The sequence below is a fragment of the Moschus berezovskii genome, chromosome 22 (assembly GCF_049115385.1).
Source record: "Moschus berezovskii isolate FMDL1 chromosome 22, NW_MosBer_1.0, whole genome shotgun sequence".
In the NCBI taxonomy this organism is placed as follows: Eukaryota; Metazoa; Chordata; class Mammalia; order Artiodactyla; family Moschidae; genus Moschus; species Moschus berezovskii.
In genome coordinates this window covers 37,724,625-37,742,489 of record NC_142481.1, presented here as the reverse complement: position 1 = coordinate 37,742,489, position 17,865 = coordinate 37,724,625, and the positions used below count along the sequence as shown (strand labels likewise).

At 57.0% G+C, this 17,865-nt stretch overlaps 1 protein-coding gene across 1 annotated transcript; it reads left to right on the top strand.

Annotated features, from left to right (window-relative positions):
• The first annotated feature begins 1,007 nt into the window (after positions 1-1,007).
• On the top strand, positions 1,008-17,470 carry KATNB1 (katanin regulatory subunit B1). Its single transcript, XM_055412668.2, has 19 exons — positions 1,008-1,183; positions 5,394-5,524; positions 7,912-8,029; positions 11,135-11,235; positions 11,633-11,674; positions 12,324-12,407; positions 12,622-12,737; positions 13,087-13,158; positions 13,312-13,462; positions 13,609-13,799; positions 13,904-14,034; positions 14,432-14,482; positions 15,364-15,455; positions 15,573-15,692; positions 15,784-15,933; positions 16,128-16,204; positions 16,290-16,364; positions 16,604-16,720; positions 17,051-17,470. The coding sequence occupies exons 1-19, from the start codon at positions 1,144-1,146 to the stop codon at positions 17,181-17,183; spliced, it is 1,992 nt and encodes a 663-aa protein (XP_055268643.2). The 5' UTR covers positions 1,008-1,143; the 3' UTR covers positions 17,184-17,470.
• The last annotated feature ends 395 nt before the right edge of the window (positions 17,471-17,865 follow it).

The window sequence follows — 17,865 nt, the reverse complement described above, 5'->3', positions numbered from 1 at the left end:
GGGGCGGGACCGGCGTGGAGGCCCGAGGGGAAAATACTGGGAGGCTGGAAGGAGAGCCGAGGGTCTGCAGGAGGAGGGGGGATGAATGGGGACTCTTGAAGCAGGAGAGTGAATGAATGGGGATACTGATAGCAGAGAGAAAAAGGGGGATTTAAGAGGGTCTGGCGAGGCAGGGGCCAAGTTAGGGAGCCCTGGAGACCGGATGTGCACACACAGGCGGCAGGGAGAAGGAGGAGAGAATGGAGAACTAGAGAGGCAGACCTGGGGAATCCAGGAGAAAGAGGCTTGGAGGAGCGGATAGGAGGCTCCATGAGGTTGCCTTTTAATGCTGAAGAGTCATACCGACTCATGCCCAGTCTGGAGGCCTAGTTCCCAGAGCTGTCCTTGGGAATGGCAGGGACCTGGAGTAGTTCCCTTGGTACATACTGGACCCCCAGGGCCCTCTTCAGGACTCTATCTCTCGGGTGCCTCTCTTGGCCCCCTAAACTTAGTCTCTGACTCCGCCCCCTTCCCATACGTCAGACAAAACTGACTCTGAGATCTCTCGGAACTGCAGACATGTGGTCTTTCTTCCCCGCCCCACTGCAGCTGCTGCATTTCAGCTGCATTTCAGGCAGCCAGCTTCCTGGAACAGAACCTCCTCCCATCATCCTGGCCTCTGAGAGAACCTTCTTTTTCTCTGTGCTTCAGTCACCCTGCCTGAGATACCCCCTTCTCCAGATTCTCAAACCCAGCTTGCCGTGGAGCTCTTGTCTCTAGTGGCTTTGGTGGGTGTCTGTTTTATCAAGTGGCTTTGGTCATCGAGGGAGCTGCAGCTGCAGTTCTGTAAACCCAGGGACCCCCTGAGCTCCCCCTGAGTGTTTGCTAACAAGCCATCACCTCTGTTTGTATTCCAGCCCAGTGTTGAGCTGAGATGGCTCAAGCCTGACATTCCATGACCCAGGATCCCAAAAGGCACGCACGGGCTGCTGCTGTGGATGATTTAAAACCACGAGGTGGTCCAGAGACGAGGCATTCCCTCTGCCTGCATGTGTGGAAACTCCCTGCCAACTTGATTGGTGGATCTGGGGGGGATCCACCCCCACCCCACAAGGAAAGCACAGTCTATTGTGGGTGGAGCTTCAGGTGCCAGCCAGCTGAAGGATGGCCACCCCTGTGGTCACCAAGACGGCCTGGAAGTTGCGTGAGTGACTTGCTTTCTTACCCCATTTACCCCGGTAGCTGTTTGTTGGTGGGTGGCCTGGACCCTCAACTTTGTCTCCCGTTCTTGGCACAAGGGGAGACTCCCAGGCTTTGGCATAAAATAGACCAACATGCAAATCATGACTTTGGCACTGAGTGACATTGGCTAAGTGACTTAACCTCTCAGAGGTTTAGTTTCCTGTCTGTACAATGAGATAATCACGCTTCCATGCTCAAACTGTTGTGAGATTCAAGTGAGAAAATGAACATAATGAAGCACTTAGCAGGATTTCCAGTTAGGCCGGCAGATGGGATGGCGCCCCTCAAAGATGTCCTTGGTGTTTTCAGACATCTCACCAGTCAAGCTACCCCATCAGATGAGAACATCTTGGGACTGGGGCGGAGGTGAGAGGGTAGGCAGAGGGCTGCTAATAGCCTCTGCAATGTATCTGAATCCAGGTACCACCCACCCCCACCATTACTGTAAACTGACAACTCTAAACTCTTTGATCTTAGGACACTTTTATATTCTTAAAACTTATCGAGGATCCCAGAGTTTTTTTTATGGGACTCATATCTACCAACATTTACCACTTCAGAAGTGAATATTGAGATATTTGAAAACATAATGTACAAACACACTGTTGGTGATGATGTCATCACATATCGTGTATCTTCTGGAAAACTCCACCATATTCTTGTGAGCAGATGAGAGTATAAAAGCCAAGCTCCACTTTTTATTATGATAAAAGTAGCTTTGTTCTCTTGGATCCCCTGAAAGGATCTTGAGGGTCCCAGGGTCCCTGGATCATATTTTGAGGCCTCTTGCTTTGCACCTGGTGCCTCTGTAGGCCATACTCCTCTAGTAATAACTGGTTGGCATAGATCAGGTGTGTCCAAACTGATCACCCTTTGCTATGAGCTATCCCTGGGCTGTTTTCAGAAGCAGGGCCGGGCTCCTCCACTTTTTAACTGTGAGAATCTGAGCAAAACTCTCTGCTGGGTCTCAGTGTCCTCATTTGTAAATGAGAAGATTCGGCCATGTTCAAATTGCTCCTCAGTCCCAGGGTTTAGGGAGCATCATGTTATGGGCTCCCAAGGAGGTGTACTTTGGGCAGAATGGCTCTATTTATTGGGGTTATGTATATATATCTTCAACAGCTGGGTTTTCCTGAGAAACCAGGAAAGAACCAGGCACTGGGGAGACAATGGAGGGCAAAATAGGCAAGGTCCTGGTACAGTGGGGCTTAGAGTCTGGGGAGCACAGGACGTGGGAATCAGGTAATCATGCTCATCTGTCTCTCCTTCTCTGATTTCAAGCTGGAACTTGTGCTTTAAATCAGTTAACTACATGATAGAGGGGGTGGGAGTTGAGGAGTGTGGTGGGCTGCCTAAACAGCATGTGCAAAGGCCCTGAGGCAGGAAGCATGGTGGGTTTCAAGGTCTCGGAGGAGGCCATGGGCTGCAGCATGCTGTGGGAAGAATGTGGTGCCACATAGGCTGGTAAGATCTTCTGGGACCTTACCCAGCTCTTCTGAGGCTTTGACTTTATCTGAAAGGCGGGGCCGAGCCATCAGAGCATTCAGGTGGGAGGTGACGTGATCAGGCATATTGGGCATCTGCTGACAATTTCATGTGCACAGCTGTTTCCATGGGTATAAACTGTCTAAAGAGCTCAAAGGCCAAATGACCTCTGGCTCCTTATGGTTCTAGAGTCTGAGGAGGATCAAAAGTGCTTATTGAAGCCTAGTTCTTTGCACCTTCTGTTGGCATGCAGGTGCTTAGCGCTTCTGACCAGAACACAGTGTCCCCCTAGCTCTGGCTGGGATGTGGGGTCCAGAGTGTGTCCCCTGAGCTTGGGAAACCAGCGTGAGCCTGGGCCCCACAGTAGAGCAGCAGCCATCAGCCTGGCCTACTGTGAGGACTTCTGTTTGTTTGCATTTAAATTCGGTATCCAGGCCTGGGCCACTGCAGGGTACCATCCTTCAGGCCAGACTGGGAGCTCTTAGGCCAGTGCCCTGTGCTGAGGCCTTCTCTGCCTGATGCCCGAGGTGTGCCCCCCTCTCCCCACACCACCTGCTGGTCCCTCCAGGGGTTCCAGCAAATCCCCTGGTCAGGCTGCTTGCAGGGGAGTAGTCTGAGCCCTTCTAGAAGGGCCCAGTATTCAAATTCTGCTTGCCCTAAAATCTGTGGTTCCTCGGGCTAGATGCCCTGTCCCCGGAGCCATCTGCCCAGGCTGGAGCATGGAGACGAGAACCTTATCACTGTCACTCCCCACTGTCTCTCAGTGCAGGGCCTCTAGCGGACACCCAGGAAACATTCATACTATGTTTTAATGGCTGTCTCTGCACGCAGCGGCCCTGAGATGCAGAGAGGGGTGACAGTGGGCCCAGAAGACCCAGTGCAGTGGGGCCTAGCCCACACTTTCCCTGGGAGAGCTGAGAGGTAGGGTGGGCAGCTCGGCCTCCTGGTGGGTCATGTGTGGAGGGCATCACATGCAGGGAGTATCTTCAGAGAAGGGGACGGGCTGTGGGCTGGGGGGGTCACAGTGCTCAGGGGGAAGGGAAGGCGGTTTGGCCTCTAGCTAGGTTGGGCAGTCAGTCTGGCCCAACAGAAGCTCATGAACAGATAACTCTCTGTGACCAGAGCCCCAGGGCACCCACGCATCTGTGCTACAGCGTCCAGGGGACTGAAGGCTCCTTGGCCAAGGTGTGGACCAGAGAGAGGCCCAGCTTCCTCGACTCCAGGGCCAGGGTCCCCAAGGCCCCGGCTCACGTTTAGGCCTGCCAGGAGCTCTCACCCAGCTGGGGCTAGCCCCGCCACCCCTTGAGGTGGGGTGTCGTCTGTGAGGTTGAGCCTGGGTCCCTGTCCCCCAGGCAGTTCTGACAGCCCCTGTGAGGCACGCCACCTGGCCAGCATCCTTCCCCAGCCCAGCTTCCCAGCCTCCCTGCGGTCTGAGGCTGGCACCGCAGAGACCCCCAGGTAGGTCAGAGGCTGGAGCAGGCACCCAGGACGGGCCTGTGCAGAGCAGCTGCACCGCCCTCTCCCTCAGCATCTCCCAGGCCAGCCTCCCAGCTGCCTCAGCACGTCAGCATGCTTCCCTCATCTGTGTGGGGACACTGTTTCTTTCCTCCCCCTTAGGAGAAACTACTCAGGCCCTGACTCGGAGGCCTAAATTGTCTCTTGGTTCCTTGCCTGTTCCTTCCCTGGTGATGCCCTCTGAGACTTACATCTGCTGCACCCTCGCCCCCACCAAGTCCAAGCCATGGGCCCTCAGGGCCACCCACAGTGACCTTTCCTCCCTCTCTGTCCATTTGGCCCTCACACCCGACCCCTCAGTTCGACTGCCTCCTGCTCCCTCCTCACGCAGCCCACCTCCTGGATTTCTCCTGGGCTGCAGTGCCCACTCTCCATGATGTCTGATCTGTAGTCTGCCTAGCAGCCATGAGTATTCAGCCCCTCACAGAAGCTCACAGGAATGTCCTCAGGGAATCCTCAGCAGTCCAGTGAGCCACACACTATTATTATCCCCATTTACCCAAGGACGAGTGCAGCACTCAGAGAGGGTAAGCAACTTGTTCAAGGCCACACAGCCTGCAATAGCAGAGCTCAGACCAGAGTCCAATCCATGATTCTGAAGCTGCGGGCTGAAGCCCTGGCTGAGCTCACCTGGGGACAGCTTGTCTGCCTATATAGTTCTGAAAGTGGGTTTCCCCAAGCAGGAACACCAAGCGGCAGTTGAGAGGCTCTTAGGTGGTACGTGGGTCAATATTTTTTAATCATTGGTTTCATTTTTCTTTTTGTATTATAGAAAAAATGTAGTGAACATATCAAGCTTGTAATTTTCATGCATGTTACTGCTTAAACGACAGAGCTAAATAAAAATAGCAAGTCAGTTTTTAAAACTGATCATAGTAACTTAATAATAGTACCCGTTGATACGCAGAAAAAGGAAATAATTCATGAGGCTTAAGGGTAGGATGGGAGTGATTGAAGTTGAGAAATTGTTGTTTCTGTCTCAGGCCCAAGCCCTGCACTGTCTCACCGCTCATGGGGTGTGTCTGGGCACCAAAGGGAGCCGCAGGGAGCAGGGCCCCTCCCTCTGGGCTTCCGGTGCCAGGGATGGGGGCCGAGCAGGATAAGGCCCAGCCTGCCTCCATGTGGCCTTTCAGGCCCCTGACTGTCTTCTCCCTCTGCTCTTCCCTGTATAGAGGAGATCGTGGCCCATGCCAGCAATGTGTCCTCTCTGGTGCTGGGCAAAGCCTCAGGCCGGCTGCTGGCCACAGGCGGGGATGACTGCCGCGTCAACCTGTGGTCCATCAACAAGCCCAACTGCATCATGGTGAGGTTCGGCCGGTGGGCGGGGTGGGGCAGGTGGGCAGGCCAGGGATGGTCGCTGGGAGTGGGCAGCTCTGCAGAAACCCAGCACATCAGTGCTTCCCCCGACTTGTCTGCTCAGGGAAGTCCAGGACAACCCAGATGGCTGGGACAGTGGCCAGTCCTCAGGAATGGGGAGTGGGGGCGGTCACCTGGTTGTGGGAAGGAGCTCTGGGGAGCCTGTATGAAAAGGCTAAAATAAGCCTACAGGGCCAAATCTGAGCCTCCCCTGCCTATTGGCCTGTCCGCTCGCCTGTCAGTTACCTGCAGGGTTATTTTGATTCATTACTCACCTCACTGCACAAAAGGGGTTTGAATGCCCCTGGTTGGAGCTGGTTAGAGGGCTGGTTCTTTAATAGTGCTAATGAACTCAACTCTGCTTGGCTTGGGAGCCAATACATGAGAGGCAAGTGTTTGTTGAAAGGAAAGGTGGCTTTATTCAGGAGGCTGGCAGCTGGTGGGGAGGCGGTCTTGTGTCCAATAGTCAGTTCCCTACTGTTGATCAGAGGCAAGAGCTTTTAAAGGGGAGTTTCAGAGGTGTGTAGCTGATGCGAGGGAGCTCAGTGCGGAGTGGCACAGCCAGCTCTGACGTCATCTTGAAGTCGGTTGGGTGGTGGTCCACCCAGTTCTCAGAACTGTGGCATCTCACGCCATGGTGACAGTCTGGTCGTCATGTCGTCAGCTTCTTCCATCTGGTGGGAGTTTCGATATCTACAAGGCAGCTCGCAAGATAGGGTTCAGATCAGTATCCACAGCCCTTGAGAAGAAACCGAAGTTCCTTGACTTTGTCTAATGACTAAACTCTTGTTATTTGGTCTCGTTTGACTGCTTTCCCTTGCTTCTTCTGCATTTTCCTTATTTCTTTGATTAGATTTGTTCTCTGACAAAAGCTTTTCTCCAGATAAAAGGCAGGCAAAGGACATGGAGGTGGGTGGCGTCTGTCCTAGGAAGGCCCTGTAGGGTTCTGCTGCATTTTGTTAGCCCTGTCCCCCTGGTTACAACTATATTCGATGCCAAAAACCGTTTTCCAAAACAGGAAATCACACAGAAGGGAAAAACATACAGAAATGAGTTCTATGCAGTTTGGTTATCCAAGGACCATTACACCTGGTACTTTGGTCTGTGCGCTGCTAGGGGCTGATACAGACACATGTGCATGCATGTGTGTGCAGACTTGTGCCTAGGTATACACGTGCAAACACGCCCACGTGCACACACACAAACATATAACAATGTGTTTCTAGTACACTGTCTTACTCTTCTGTAGCCTGGTTTTATATTTTTAAATATAGCAACAGTGCGAGTGTTTTCCTGTGTCAGCAAATACCCTTTTACAACACGATTTTTAATAGCTTTGTGGTATCCCATTGTAGGGTTGAGCCTGGCTCCCAGCATGGAAGTCATAGCCAGGTTTTTGGCTCAGCCCAGCCACAGTGGGGCACATCCTTGTCTCCCTAAATCTTCAAACAGATCTGCAATCATAAGACTGAATCTGTGGGTGTGTACTTTTTATAAAGCTTTCAAAACATATTGCCAAACTGACCTCCAAAAGTCAATTTGCATTCTCATCGATGGCACTGAAGCTTGCCCTCTTCCCCTACAATCTTGCCGCGCAGGGCGGTATTCTTTTGACTCTTAACTGAGTCAAGATACAAAGGAGGTGAGGTTTATTAGTAGAAACGTAATCAACTCGGTGTTCTTGTGAGATCCAGTGGGCAGCTGAGATCTGACCCAAACCGCAGGCAAGGTTAAGGTCAGAACTGAGATTGGGTTAAGAAGAGAATTGAAATTGTTTCGGGGGGTTCAGGTGTTTCCTGCTCCCTGAAATTCCAGAGTAACACACCCCAATTGGAAAAGAATCAACAGAGGCTGGTCTGAATTGGGGAGAGTGTCCATGTTTGCAGCAGAATCACTCCCAGGTCCTCTGGTTTCCGGAGCCCCTGCCTGAGAGCGTGGCTGGGTCCTTTGGTGGGGGTCAGCCCCTGGGGACCTGGGGGCTTCAGAGGCTACTGACGGGTCAGACCTCAGTTCTGCCGTGGTTTCCCCTCTGGAGGGCTGGGCCAGGCAGAGTAGAGATGGGAGCACAGTCCAGGAGGACAGTGCTTTGGACTTGGGACTGAAAGGTCAACTGCCCCGCTGCAGGGCCACTCCTGCAGGTGACGTTCCTGTCGGGAGCACAGTGGGTGATGGTGGAGCGTGGCTGGGGTCTGGCCCACTTTCAGCCCTGGGAGCCAAGAGGCCTGGGGCGCCACAGGATCCCTGCTTGATGAGCTGCCCAGGGATCCAGGATTGGAGGCAGCAGCTGGGGGTCTGTAGACATAGCACACCGAGGCTGCTACCTTCTCTCCTCAGAGCCTGACGGGTCACACGTCCCCCGTGGAGAGCGTCCGTCTCAACACCCCCGAGGAGCTCATCGTGGCCGGCTCTCAGTCGGGCTCCATCCGCGTCTGGGACCTGGAAGCTGCCAAAAGTAGGTGGCCACACCTGCCTCCCCACCGACGCATGCCTGCAGTTGGGCTTGTCCCCAGCTTTCCTGTCCAGCCACTTTCTCCAGGAAGCCTGTCCTGACTCGGACGGTGCTTCTTTCCTGGTTCACTGACCAGACGGTGTGTTTTAGGTTCCAGGGTTGCTTTGGGAGGTCATCCCTGATCCCCCTCGTGGGACCTGCTTCTCTCCTCCCCTGCCTCTCTCTCTCTCTGCAGGCTTGTAGGATCTTCCTCCCAGTGTCCTCAGGTTTCACAGTGAAGGGCGTTGGTGTGCGTGTTCTCATCCCTGTACTGGGTCCTCTCTGGGGTCTTGGTCTGGAGACTCATGCCCTCAGTTCTGGGCCAAATAGGGAGTCCCACTTTCCCTAGAACGGGAGCTGCCTCTCAGCATCACTGGCTGTTGCCGCATGGGAATGTGGGCGCAATGTTGCCAGCTCTACAGATTTTTTTAAGAGAAGCTGGGAATCTGGGCATTTATGTGGAATCCACCCATTTCTAAAGGTTGACAGCTAACTCAACGTACTTTTCAGAACACTGTGCAGGCCGACACTCAGAGGTCCAAGTAAAACCTGTTTGCCCACTGCTTTTTGCCAGCCTCTAGTCTGGACCTTGCAGCATGCCAGGTGGGAGGCCATCTGCTCCCTGAAGGATGGCAGAGGAAGGGGTGGCGTGGGTTTTTGCCGAGTCTGCTTCTCCCAAAAACAATGCCCTTTTTGCCTGGCTGAGACTTAAAGGTCATTCTGGCCTCTCCTCTGGTGCCTGCAGGTTGTTCTGCTGCAGGATGGTGGCCATTGGCCACGCACGCCCTGTGGCCACGCACGCCCCGTGGCCAGGTTCATTCTGCTCTCATGTAGGTGCTCCTCAAGTTAGGACCTCACTTGAGCCTCTTAGTGATACCTGCCCACCCGGTGGTGGACTGTTTCAGAAAGACAGAGCCCCAGGACCTCTTAGATAACAAATAGGGGCTGCAAGCTTAGCATCTCAGCACAAAGTCCCACTGCCTGGCACCACATAGGACCCACGAGGCAGGAGCATCGCTGGACAAGGGGCCAGGGAGGAGCATGCCCGGGCTGGCTGGGCTCCAGCCAAGAAAGCAGAAAGGCTTGGGCAGGAGTTGCTTCACCTCTGGGAAGCCTCTGCCTGGACCCAGATCCCAGTGTAGGGTACCAGCCATTTACCGTTCACAGAGGAGCAAGACATATAGAGAAGCCAAGACTTGTGATTTTGCAGCCATGACTTTCATGCACAAGGGAACGTGAGGAATTTCTTGAGGTCAGCAAAGAATGGAAACTAAAGACGTCTGGAATTCCTGGCTCCCAGGGCTGGCTGTTCTACAAACAACTTGTGACACATCCCAGACCCCACTCCCAGAGAAACTGACTCAGGAGAGGGATGGGCCCAGGATCTGGCTTTCATAAGCTTCTAGCTGGTTCTGATGCAAAACCAGGTTGGCACTATCTCCTTTTTTGACAGATGGGCAAACAGACCCAAGGAGGGCCATGAACTTAGTAAAGACTCTATGGCTGGGGTGTCTGACCTCGAATCCTGGTGTCAGGACTCCTGTCCCAGTAGTTTGCCCTGCCATTTGGCTGGGGTGGGTCGGTTTCGGTGACAGAAGAGAAACTTGCCCTCACATTCTCAGCAGGAAGACCCTAAGACCTCAGACCCACCTCCACCCCCACCCACCACAGTGTGGTGGAAATGATACAGAGGCAAACTGGCACCTCGTGTGCAGAAAGGGGTAATGTTAAAGGGTTGCCTGACTGTGGCTTCAGTTGCCCATCACTGGAGCGTCCAGCTGCTCAGCTGGAGGGTTTGGAAGTTCCCATGTCGGGTAGACAGGCCCTGGAGGCCCCTCCTCTCTGCAGCTCCTGGATCCCGTGACCAAGTTGGCATCAGGAGGCCCCGAGAGCCCTTCCAGGACAGAAGAGCGAGGGCAGAAATCACACCAGAAGAATGTGGTCCTGCCTGCTTTCCATGGAGAGCCAGAGGGCGAGGGAGGGTCAGCCCAGGATCCCACAGGAAGGCGGTCTGGGCTTCATGAAGCCGGCCTACGCAGGGGTGGGACCTGCCGCATCCTCTGGGGTGGGGCAGGATTTTGGAAGCCTGGCTCTGGGATGCAAAGCAGGTGGGCTGGCAGGGGCAGCATGGACTGGAACATGTGCGAGAGGAGTGTGCACCCTCCAGGGCCTGGGCTGGGCTGCATGTGCCCGAAGCCCCCTTGGCCAGAAAGGCAGTGCTGAGCCCCCAATGGCATGTGACAACTACAGTGTGGGGAGGGTAGCTGCTCAGATTTTAGTGTCTTCGAATTTTGCTCTTTAAGCATTATGTCTGGAGTCTGCTTGAACACCTGCTCCAACAGAGAGCTCACTACCTCACAAGGCAGCCTGTTTCACCTGTCTCAAACCTGAGGATCACTGGACTGCCACACTTTGTGCCAGCACCCTTGGCATGATCAGTTTCATTCAAACAGCAGAATTATAAATCTTCTAAAAAGCAAGGCATATGAGGCCAGAGAGAAGAGGCAAATTTGAGTGGTACTGGAGAACACTCTGATACAGAAACACAAGCCTCCCTCATCCACCACCCACTGACATCCTGCTCAGATACCACCTCCTCCAAAAAGCCCCCCTGGATTTCTCTTTTCAACCTAGCAGCTTCTCCCCTACCTTGGACTGCTCCTGCATCCCTCTCCTCGCACTGTCTCGGGTGTGATGGGATGCCTGGCAGGTCATAAGCTCCATGTCCACAGGGCCTAAACCGAGTACAGCAGCTGCTCGACTCTGCTGACTCTGGGGCTTCACTCTTGTGAGAACACGTTGGCACAAGCCACATGGCGCTTGCAGAGAGTTTCCTGGGGGCTCCTGTAATGGCAGAAACGGCTGGCATCTCTCGGGAGGAAAATAAGAAAAGTTAGTTGTTAGAGTGGTAGGACGGTCGACTTTCCTCCACATCTTGAAAGTGTGTTGCTGTTGTGTTTTTCTGTGCTGTCAGGACGAAAGCGCACACAGAAACGAACACTGAAGCCCTTTCTCTGCTGCCGTCCTGTTTGCCTCTCACACCACTGTCTCTGCTCTCTCCCTCGTTAGTCCTTCGCACACTTATGGGACACAAAGCCAACATCTGCAGCCTGGATTTCCACCCATATGGCGAGTTTGTAGCCTCGGGTTCCCAGGACACAAACATCAAGGTGAGACACCACTCAGCACCCTGGCTCTCCCAGGACTGGGCTGGCAGTGGAACCAGGATGTCGAGTCCCACCCGAGGGGGTGGGCTTCGGCTCTGCGGGGGCGCCTCCCCACTGTGCTCCAGCATCCATGTCCCCCCACCCCCACCCAGGCAGGGAGATGGGGGAGCACTGGCCAGACATTTGTCCTCGGAATGCCCAGCTTTACTGAGCAGTTTCCAGACCCCTGTCATTTTGGGGTGTAATGACCTGGAGGTGCTCAGAGCCCCTCTCTGCTCATGGCCATCTACTGCCCTCTGACCCAAGCTCCAGGACTGAGCTTGGCTCGACCTCCCCAGCGCAGCCCACCGTGGTTGTGACCTGTCCTGACCCACGCCCCTCTCTGCTCCCTACTTCACAGCTCTGGGACATCAGGAGGAAAGGCTGTGTCTTCCGATACAGGGTGAGTGAGGCCCCTCTGTCCATCATTCCACAAACGCCTTGAGGGCATGAAGCCTGGGGCGGTGTCTAGACCCTGAAAGGGGCGGCGCCTGGACCCTGGAAGGAGCTGGAGGAGCTGCTCATCCAGCCTGGGTGGGAAACAAAAAGTCCAGATGAGAAACGTGCATCTGGAGCAGAGCAGGGGTGCCCTGGGTGGTCCACCTGGACCCCCAGCTTTCCACGCCTCCCCACAGAGCCGTGTTCACCAAACTGTGCTGCACAGTTTGTAGGCTGGTAACAGGTGTTATTAAGTGAAGGGGTTCCTGTTCATATGAGTTTGGAAGCACTAGTTTAATAATTATTTTTTGAAGTTGTTAGACCCTTTCACATAAGAGGAGGCATTTAACTCTCCAAAAAGAGGCACAGGACACATTGCTCCTCAGCCTTGAGACCGTGAGGTCTTGATCTCCTGGAGTGTCCTGCAGGACTGGGGTCCATGACCACCTGTGGAGAGGCGTTCCTCTGTGGCATCTCCCGTGGGTGGCCGTCTGACACCTCTCTGCCTGCTCCCAGGAAGCACTTGCTTGTGGAGGGCAGGGAGGAGAAGGGGGTGGGGAGGGAAGCCCACAGGGCCCAGCCCCTCCAGTGTGCATGCTCTGTCCTGTCCTCAGGGGCACAGCCAGGCTGTGCGGTGTCTCCGGTTCAGCCCCGATGGGAAGTGGTTGGCATCGGCCGCAGATGACCACATGGTGAAGGTAGCTCCCAGCCAGACATGGGTCCAGGGCTGGGGACTGGGGTCTGCTGATCACACCCAGGTTGGGTCTTCACCTCCCTCCCCATCGGGCTCGCCCGCCCCAGGATTGTCCAGAGTGGGAGGCGGTTCGTGGATAAAGAGCATGGTCTGGATGAGAGGGTGATCTGGAGGCTGAGGGCCAGGCTGGTCCTGACCTCCAGCCCACCCTGCCCCAGCTCTGGGATCTGACTGCTGGCAAGATGATGTCTGAGTTCCCTGGCCACACGGGGCCTGTCAATGTGGTGGAGTTCCACCCCAACGAGTACCTCCTGGCTTCTGGCAGCTCCGACAGGTGAGGAGGAGGAGCAGGGCCCGTGACCTGTGACTGCCACACCTCTGTCCTCTGTGTGTGTTTCTGTCCCGGTCTGTCTTTTGGTCCCGGGGTGTCACATCCTACCTAGACTGGACTGACTGCCATCCATGCCAGCCTGGGACCCAGATCACATCTCTCTCCTGACTCCAGTTCCCCGGCCCCCGTGTCCTGGGCCTTGCTGGGGTGTCTGGATCCAAGGCCCGTCCACCTCCCACATGCTCAAGAGTGGCTCTGACCTGGGGCGGGTGGGCAAGTGTCTGCAGAAAAGCGGGTTTTCCCAGCCACCATCCTGCGTAGAAACCAGCATGGGACCTGGCTTTCTCTGCAGGACCATACGTTTCTGGGATCTGGAGAAATTCCAGGTGGTGAGCTGTATTGAAGGGGAGCCGGGGCCTGTCAGGTAGGCGGGCTGTTGGGTGGTGGGCGGGGCCTCCTCCGGGCCTTGGGGCGTGGCTGTGGTGGCCCTTTGTAGTCTCCACTTCCGCTCTGGTCCTGGGCTCCCGGCAGCCTCTCCGGAGGCTTCTGACCCACGGCCCCCTCTCGCCTGGGCCAGGAGCATCCTCTTCAACCCCGATGGCTGCTGCCTGTACAGTGGCTGCCAGGACTCGCTGCGCGTCTACGGCTGGGAGCCCGAGCGCTGCTTTGATGTGGTCCTCGTCCATTGGGGCAAGGTGGCCGACCTGGCCATCTGCAACGACCAGCTGGTGAGAGAGCCACCGCCCACCATGCACCTTTGCGCCGGGCCGCCGGCCTCCTCCCACTGAGGTCCCCAACTTCCTCCTGGTCCTGTGGGGACCCTACCGCCAGGGCCCCACGAAGGGTCCCGCCCCACCTCCTCCATTTCCTGCAGATAGGCGTGGCCTTCTCCCAGAGCAACGTCTCCTCTTACGTGGTGGACCTGACGCGGGTCACCAGGACAGGCACGGTGGCCCAGGACCCGGTGCAGGACAGCCGGCCTCCGGCGCAGCAGCCGCCCCACCCCAGCGCCCCCCTTCGCCGCATCTACGAGCGGCCCAGCACCGCCTGCAGCAAGCCTCAGAGGTGGGGTGCTCGGGGCCTCGGAGGGCACTGGGGGGTGCAAGAGGTGAGCCACCCGGCCTCACTGCCACCCCTCCCTGCCTCCCTTTGCTCGACCGGCCCCCCAGGGTGAAGCAGAACTCGGAGAGCGAGCGCCGCAGCCCCAGCAGCGAGGACGACCGGGACGAGCGGGAATCTCGGGCCGAGATCCAGAACGCGGAGGACTACAATGAGATCTTCCAGCCCAAGAACAGCATTAGTGAGGCCCTCCCCTCCCTTCCCTTCCCATCCCCGCCTAGCCCCACCATCCCCCTCCGGGACGCAGAGGCAGATGGTCCTTTCCAGGATGGTGTCAACATTGCCCCGCCCCCTTAGCCTAATTTCTCACCCACATCTGGGCCCGGCTCTGTCCCCAGGCCCTCTAGGCCTCCGCAGAAGCCCAACAGACCCTTGGTGCTTGGCCTGCCAGGGTCCAGGGCATGAGGAGAGGCAAGCCTGAGGGTTCAGGCCCTAGAAACAGATCACGGTCTACAGCCGTATGTGTACCCTGGAACCACTTACCCATCTTCCGCATCCTGTGGGGCCCTGGGGTCCTGGCCGACTGGGCCCTGAGGGCTCAGACAGCAGCCCTGGGCTGGCCCCCTTCACCTCTGCAGGTCGGACACCACCCCGAAGAAGTGAGCCCTTCCCTGCACCCCCAGAAGATGGTGAGTCAGGGGGCAGGGCCTGGCCTCCCGGGCTCCCCAGTCGTCTTCTTCCAGGCTGCCCCTCCCACAGGACAGTTCCCAGCCTCTCTCCCCTTGGGTCTTTTCCCTCCATTCACCCAAAAAGCACCTAGTGTGTGCCAGGCACTGCTCTCGACCCTGGTAACAGCGTGAAAAAGCAGGCAGGTGCCCGCACCCAGTGAGGAAGGCAGGTGGTAGACAGCCGTGTGGGAGGAACCAGGCATGGTGAGAGGCACTCGGGCCTTGTAGATGGGGGCTGTGAGGCTCTGCTGAGGTGGTGCATCAGGCAGGCCTGGGGGCCAGGTGAGGAGACGGCAGGGAACAGCCTCAGGTGGGAGGGAGCTGAGAGCAGGGCGGGGGTTTGGGGGGCCAGGTCCCCAGTCCCTGGGGGTTGGGTTTTGCTGCTGGAAGATTTAAGAAGGGAGAAAAACCTGATCTGCTTTGTGGTTGGAGAAGGTGGGACGGGGTGCCCTCATCTTCCAGCCCAGCCTTCCCCGCCACCAGCTTTCTCAAGGGGCCATTTTCCCGTGCCCCTAAAGCTGGGTTCCTGAAGCACCTCTCTTTCTCACACTCCTAGTCAGCATCCACTCAGCACCAACTCCCCCTGCAAAACACACCCCATTCCTAGTGAGGTGTTGGGGCCACCACTCCCTGGGTCCCATCCACATGTGGTGCTCAGTTCCTGCTTTCTGCCAGACCTGTGGTTGAGTAGGTGGAAAGGGAGGGGACAGGCCCCGCCCCCTCCGCCAGGCCTCCCCTGTTAGAGGCGAGGCGCCACCCAGAGTCCCAGCGCAAGCCTTCCTTCCCGCCTGTCCCTTCTCCCGACCTGACCTGACCCAGGGATCTTTCCCTTCTATCTCCAGACATGGCCACAGCCAAGGAGGCAGCAAAGCCCAGCCCAGCCACGGACGCACAGTTCCCAGTGCCAAACATATCTCCAGGCGGAGCGGGCACGGTATGAGACTCAGAGAGGGCCTGGTGTCCTGAATCAGGGCTGGGGTGACCCTTGCCAGAGAGAGAGGAAGAGGGGGAAGCCTTGGGCTGGCTGCCTGCTAACTCCAGACCCTTCCAGCTTGAGGTTCTGTCCCGGCCCCCGGTCATCACTTCTACCCCTGCACCCAAGGCCGAGCCTGCCATCTTTCCTGCCACCCGCAATGAGCCCATCGGACTGAAGGCCTCCGACTTCCTGCCCGTGAGTGGGGGGCCCAGGCTGAGAGTGGGTGGAGGCCCATGGGGCGAGGGCAGAACTTGGCTGCCAGCATCCAGGCACCCATCCCACGCAGGCCGTGAAGATCCCCCAGCAGGCAGAGCTGGTCGACGAGGATGCCATGTCCCAGATCCGCAAAGGCCATGACACCATGTGCGTCGTGCTCACCAGCCGCCACAAGAACCTGGACACTGTGCGGGGCGTGTGGACCACAGGCGATATCAAAGCAAGTGCCACCTCTGCCTGGGTTTGGAGCTGAGAATAGAGCTCCCTGGGATGGGGCTGAAGAGGTGGTAGGCAGCTCCCGTCACCACACCTTGCAGTTTTATGTTCACCCCCCAATAAAGCCCGTGATCACATCACACCCACGCAGGGCCACTGTGTCCCCGGTCCCCACTAATGGGTGCTCTGTTTGCACAGACATCAGTGGACTCAGCCGTGGCCATCAATGACCTGTCTGTGGTTGTAGACCTCCTTAACATTGTCAACCAGAAGGCGTGAGTGGCCATGACGGGGGATGGGAGGTGGGGGGCGTGGGCAGGGCCGGGTGCTGAGGGCATGTGTCCCTGACCCTCTCCCCAGCTCCCTGTGGAAGCTGGATCTGTGCACCACGGTTCTGCCGCAGATCGAGAAGCTTCTGCAGAGCAAGTATGAGAGGTACGCATGGGGAAGCCGCACCTGCCTCAGCGGGGTGGGGTGGGGGTGGACTACAGGAAAGACCCCCAGAGCTGGTGCACTTGTGAGGTGGTTGCGCCGTGCTGCTGTCCCCTCCAAGGCTGGAAGGCCAGAGTGACCGCAAGTCCATGCGGCCTCTGGCCCCGTCTCTGCCCCGCTCTGTCTCCATGAGCCATGCGCTCTGTGTGTTTGAGATTCTGTCCATCCCTCTGCCCTTGCAGCTACGTCCAGACGGGCTGCACCTCCCTGAAGCTGATCCTGCAGCGGTTTCTGCCCCTCATCACAGACATCCTGGCGGCCCCGCCCTCTGTGGGTGTGGACATCAGCCGGGAGGAGAGGTGAGGATCCCGGGCAGTGGGGAGGAGTGTGTGGTGTGTGTGCGCACGCCATGTCAGGCAAGAGCACACAGGCCTGCTTGTTGATGGCCCTGGTGAAACAGCCAATAGAGGCGGTCACTGTGCCTGGGACAGTGGCTCAGGGCACAGGGTGGGGTTACCAGAGCCTGGGCTCCTCCATGGCCTGGCTGTGGCCTGGGTCCTGCTCTTTGGGTCTCCGCCTTCCCCTGGGAGGAGGGCCAGTGTGGTTAGTACAGGAAAGGCCCTGGGGTTGGGCAGGGGTCATGGGACCGTGCCGACTGCCCACCTCCAGCACTGACCCTTTGCCCACAGGCTGCACAAGTGCCGGCTCTGCTACAAGCAGCTCAAGAGCATCAGCAGCCTCGTCAAGAGCAAGTCGGGCTTGAGCGGCCGCCACGGCAGTGCCTTCCGCGAGCTGCACCTGCTCATGGCCAGCTTGGACTGAGGAGCCCAGAGAGTGGGGGCACCCTCAGGCCTGGCCTTGGCCCCTACTCCTGTTCCCTGTGCGTCCACCGGCCCATGAGCCTCTACCCAGCCCCCACTGCTGCCCTGTGGCCATCCTGGAGGTGGCGGCGCTGGCCCACTGGCCACTCCTCAGCCCTGAACTGTGACAACTTCTCTGCAGCAACAGCTGCCCAGCTTTGCCCAACTCCTGCTTCCTGGGGCAGTGAACTGAGCCCTGGGGCTGCTGCTGTAATTTATAAGGTGAATTTTATTAAATTTGTAACTATTCCCTGCTTTCCTTACTGGGAGGTGCATCCTCTGGCAGCCACAAGGCTCTCCTGGGCCCCTGATGGCCTCTTCAGAGGCCTCCTTCTCCAAGACCCAGAGGTGGTACGCCACGCTGGGTGGCCAGCAGGGGGCAGCAGAGTGATGGGCCGGCAGGAAGGGGTAAGTTCAGACTTATTCTGGGGGAAGGCAGGCACAGCAACTCCCCGTTTCTTGGCTAGAAGAAACAGGTGAGGGGTGGGCTCAGGCTCTCCAGTCCAGCCCCTCTGTCTCAGCCACACTCCCACCTGTCCAGTGGATGCCTCTGAGGTCAGTCGGCAACTGTACCCTGCAAGGGGCTGGACCCCCAGCCTTGCAGTGGGACCACTTACTGCAGTGGCTGATCCAGAGCTCACCAC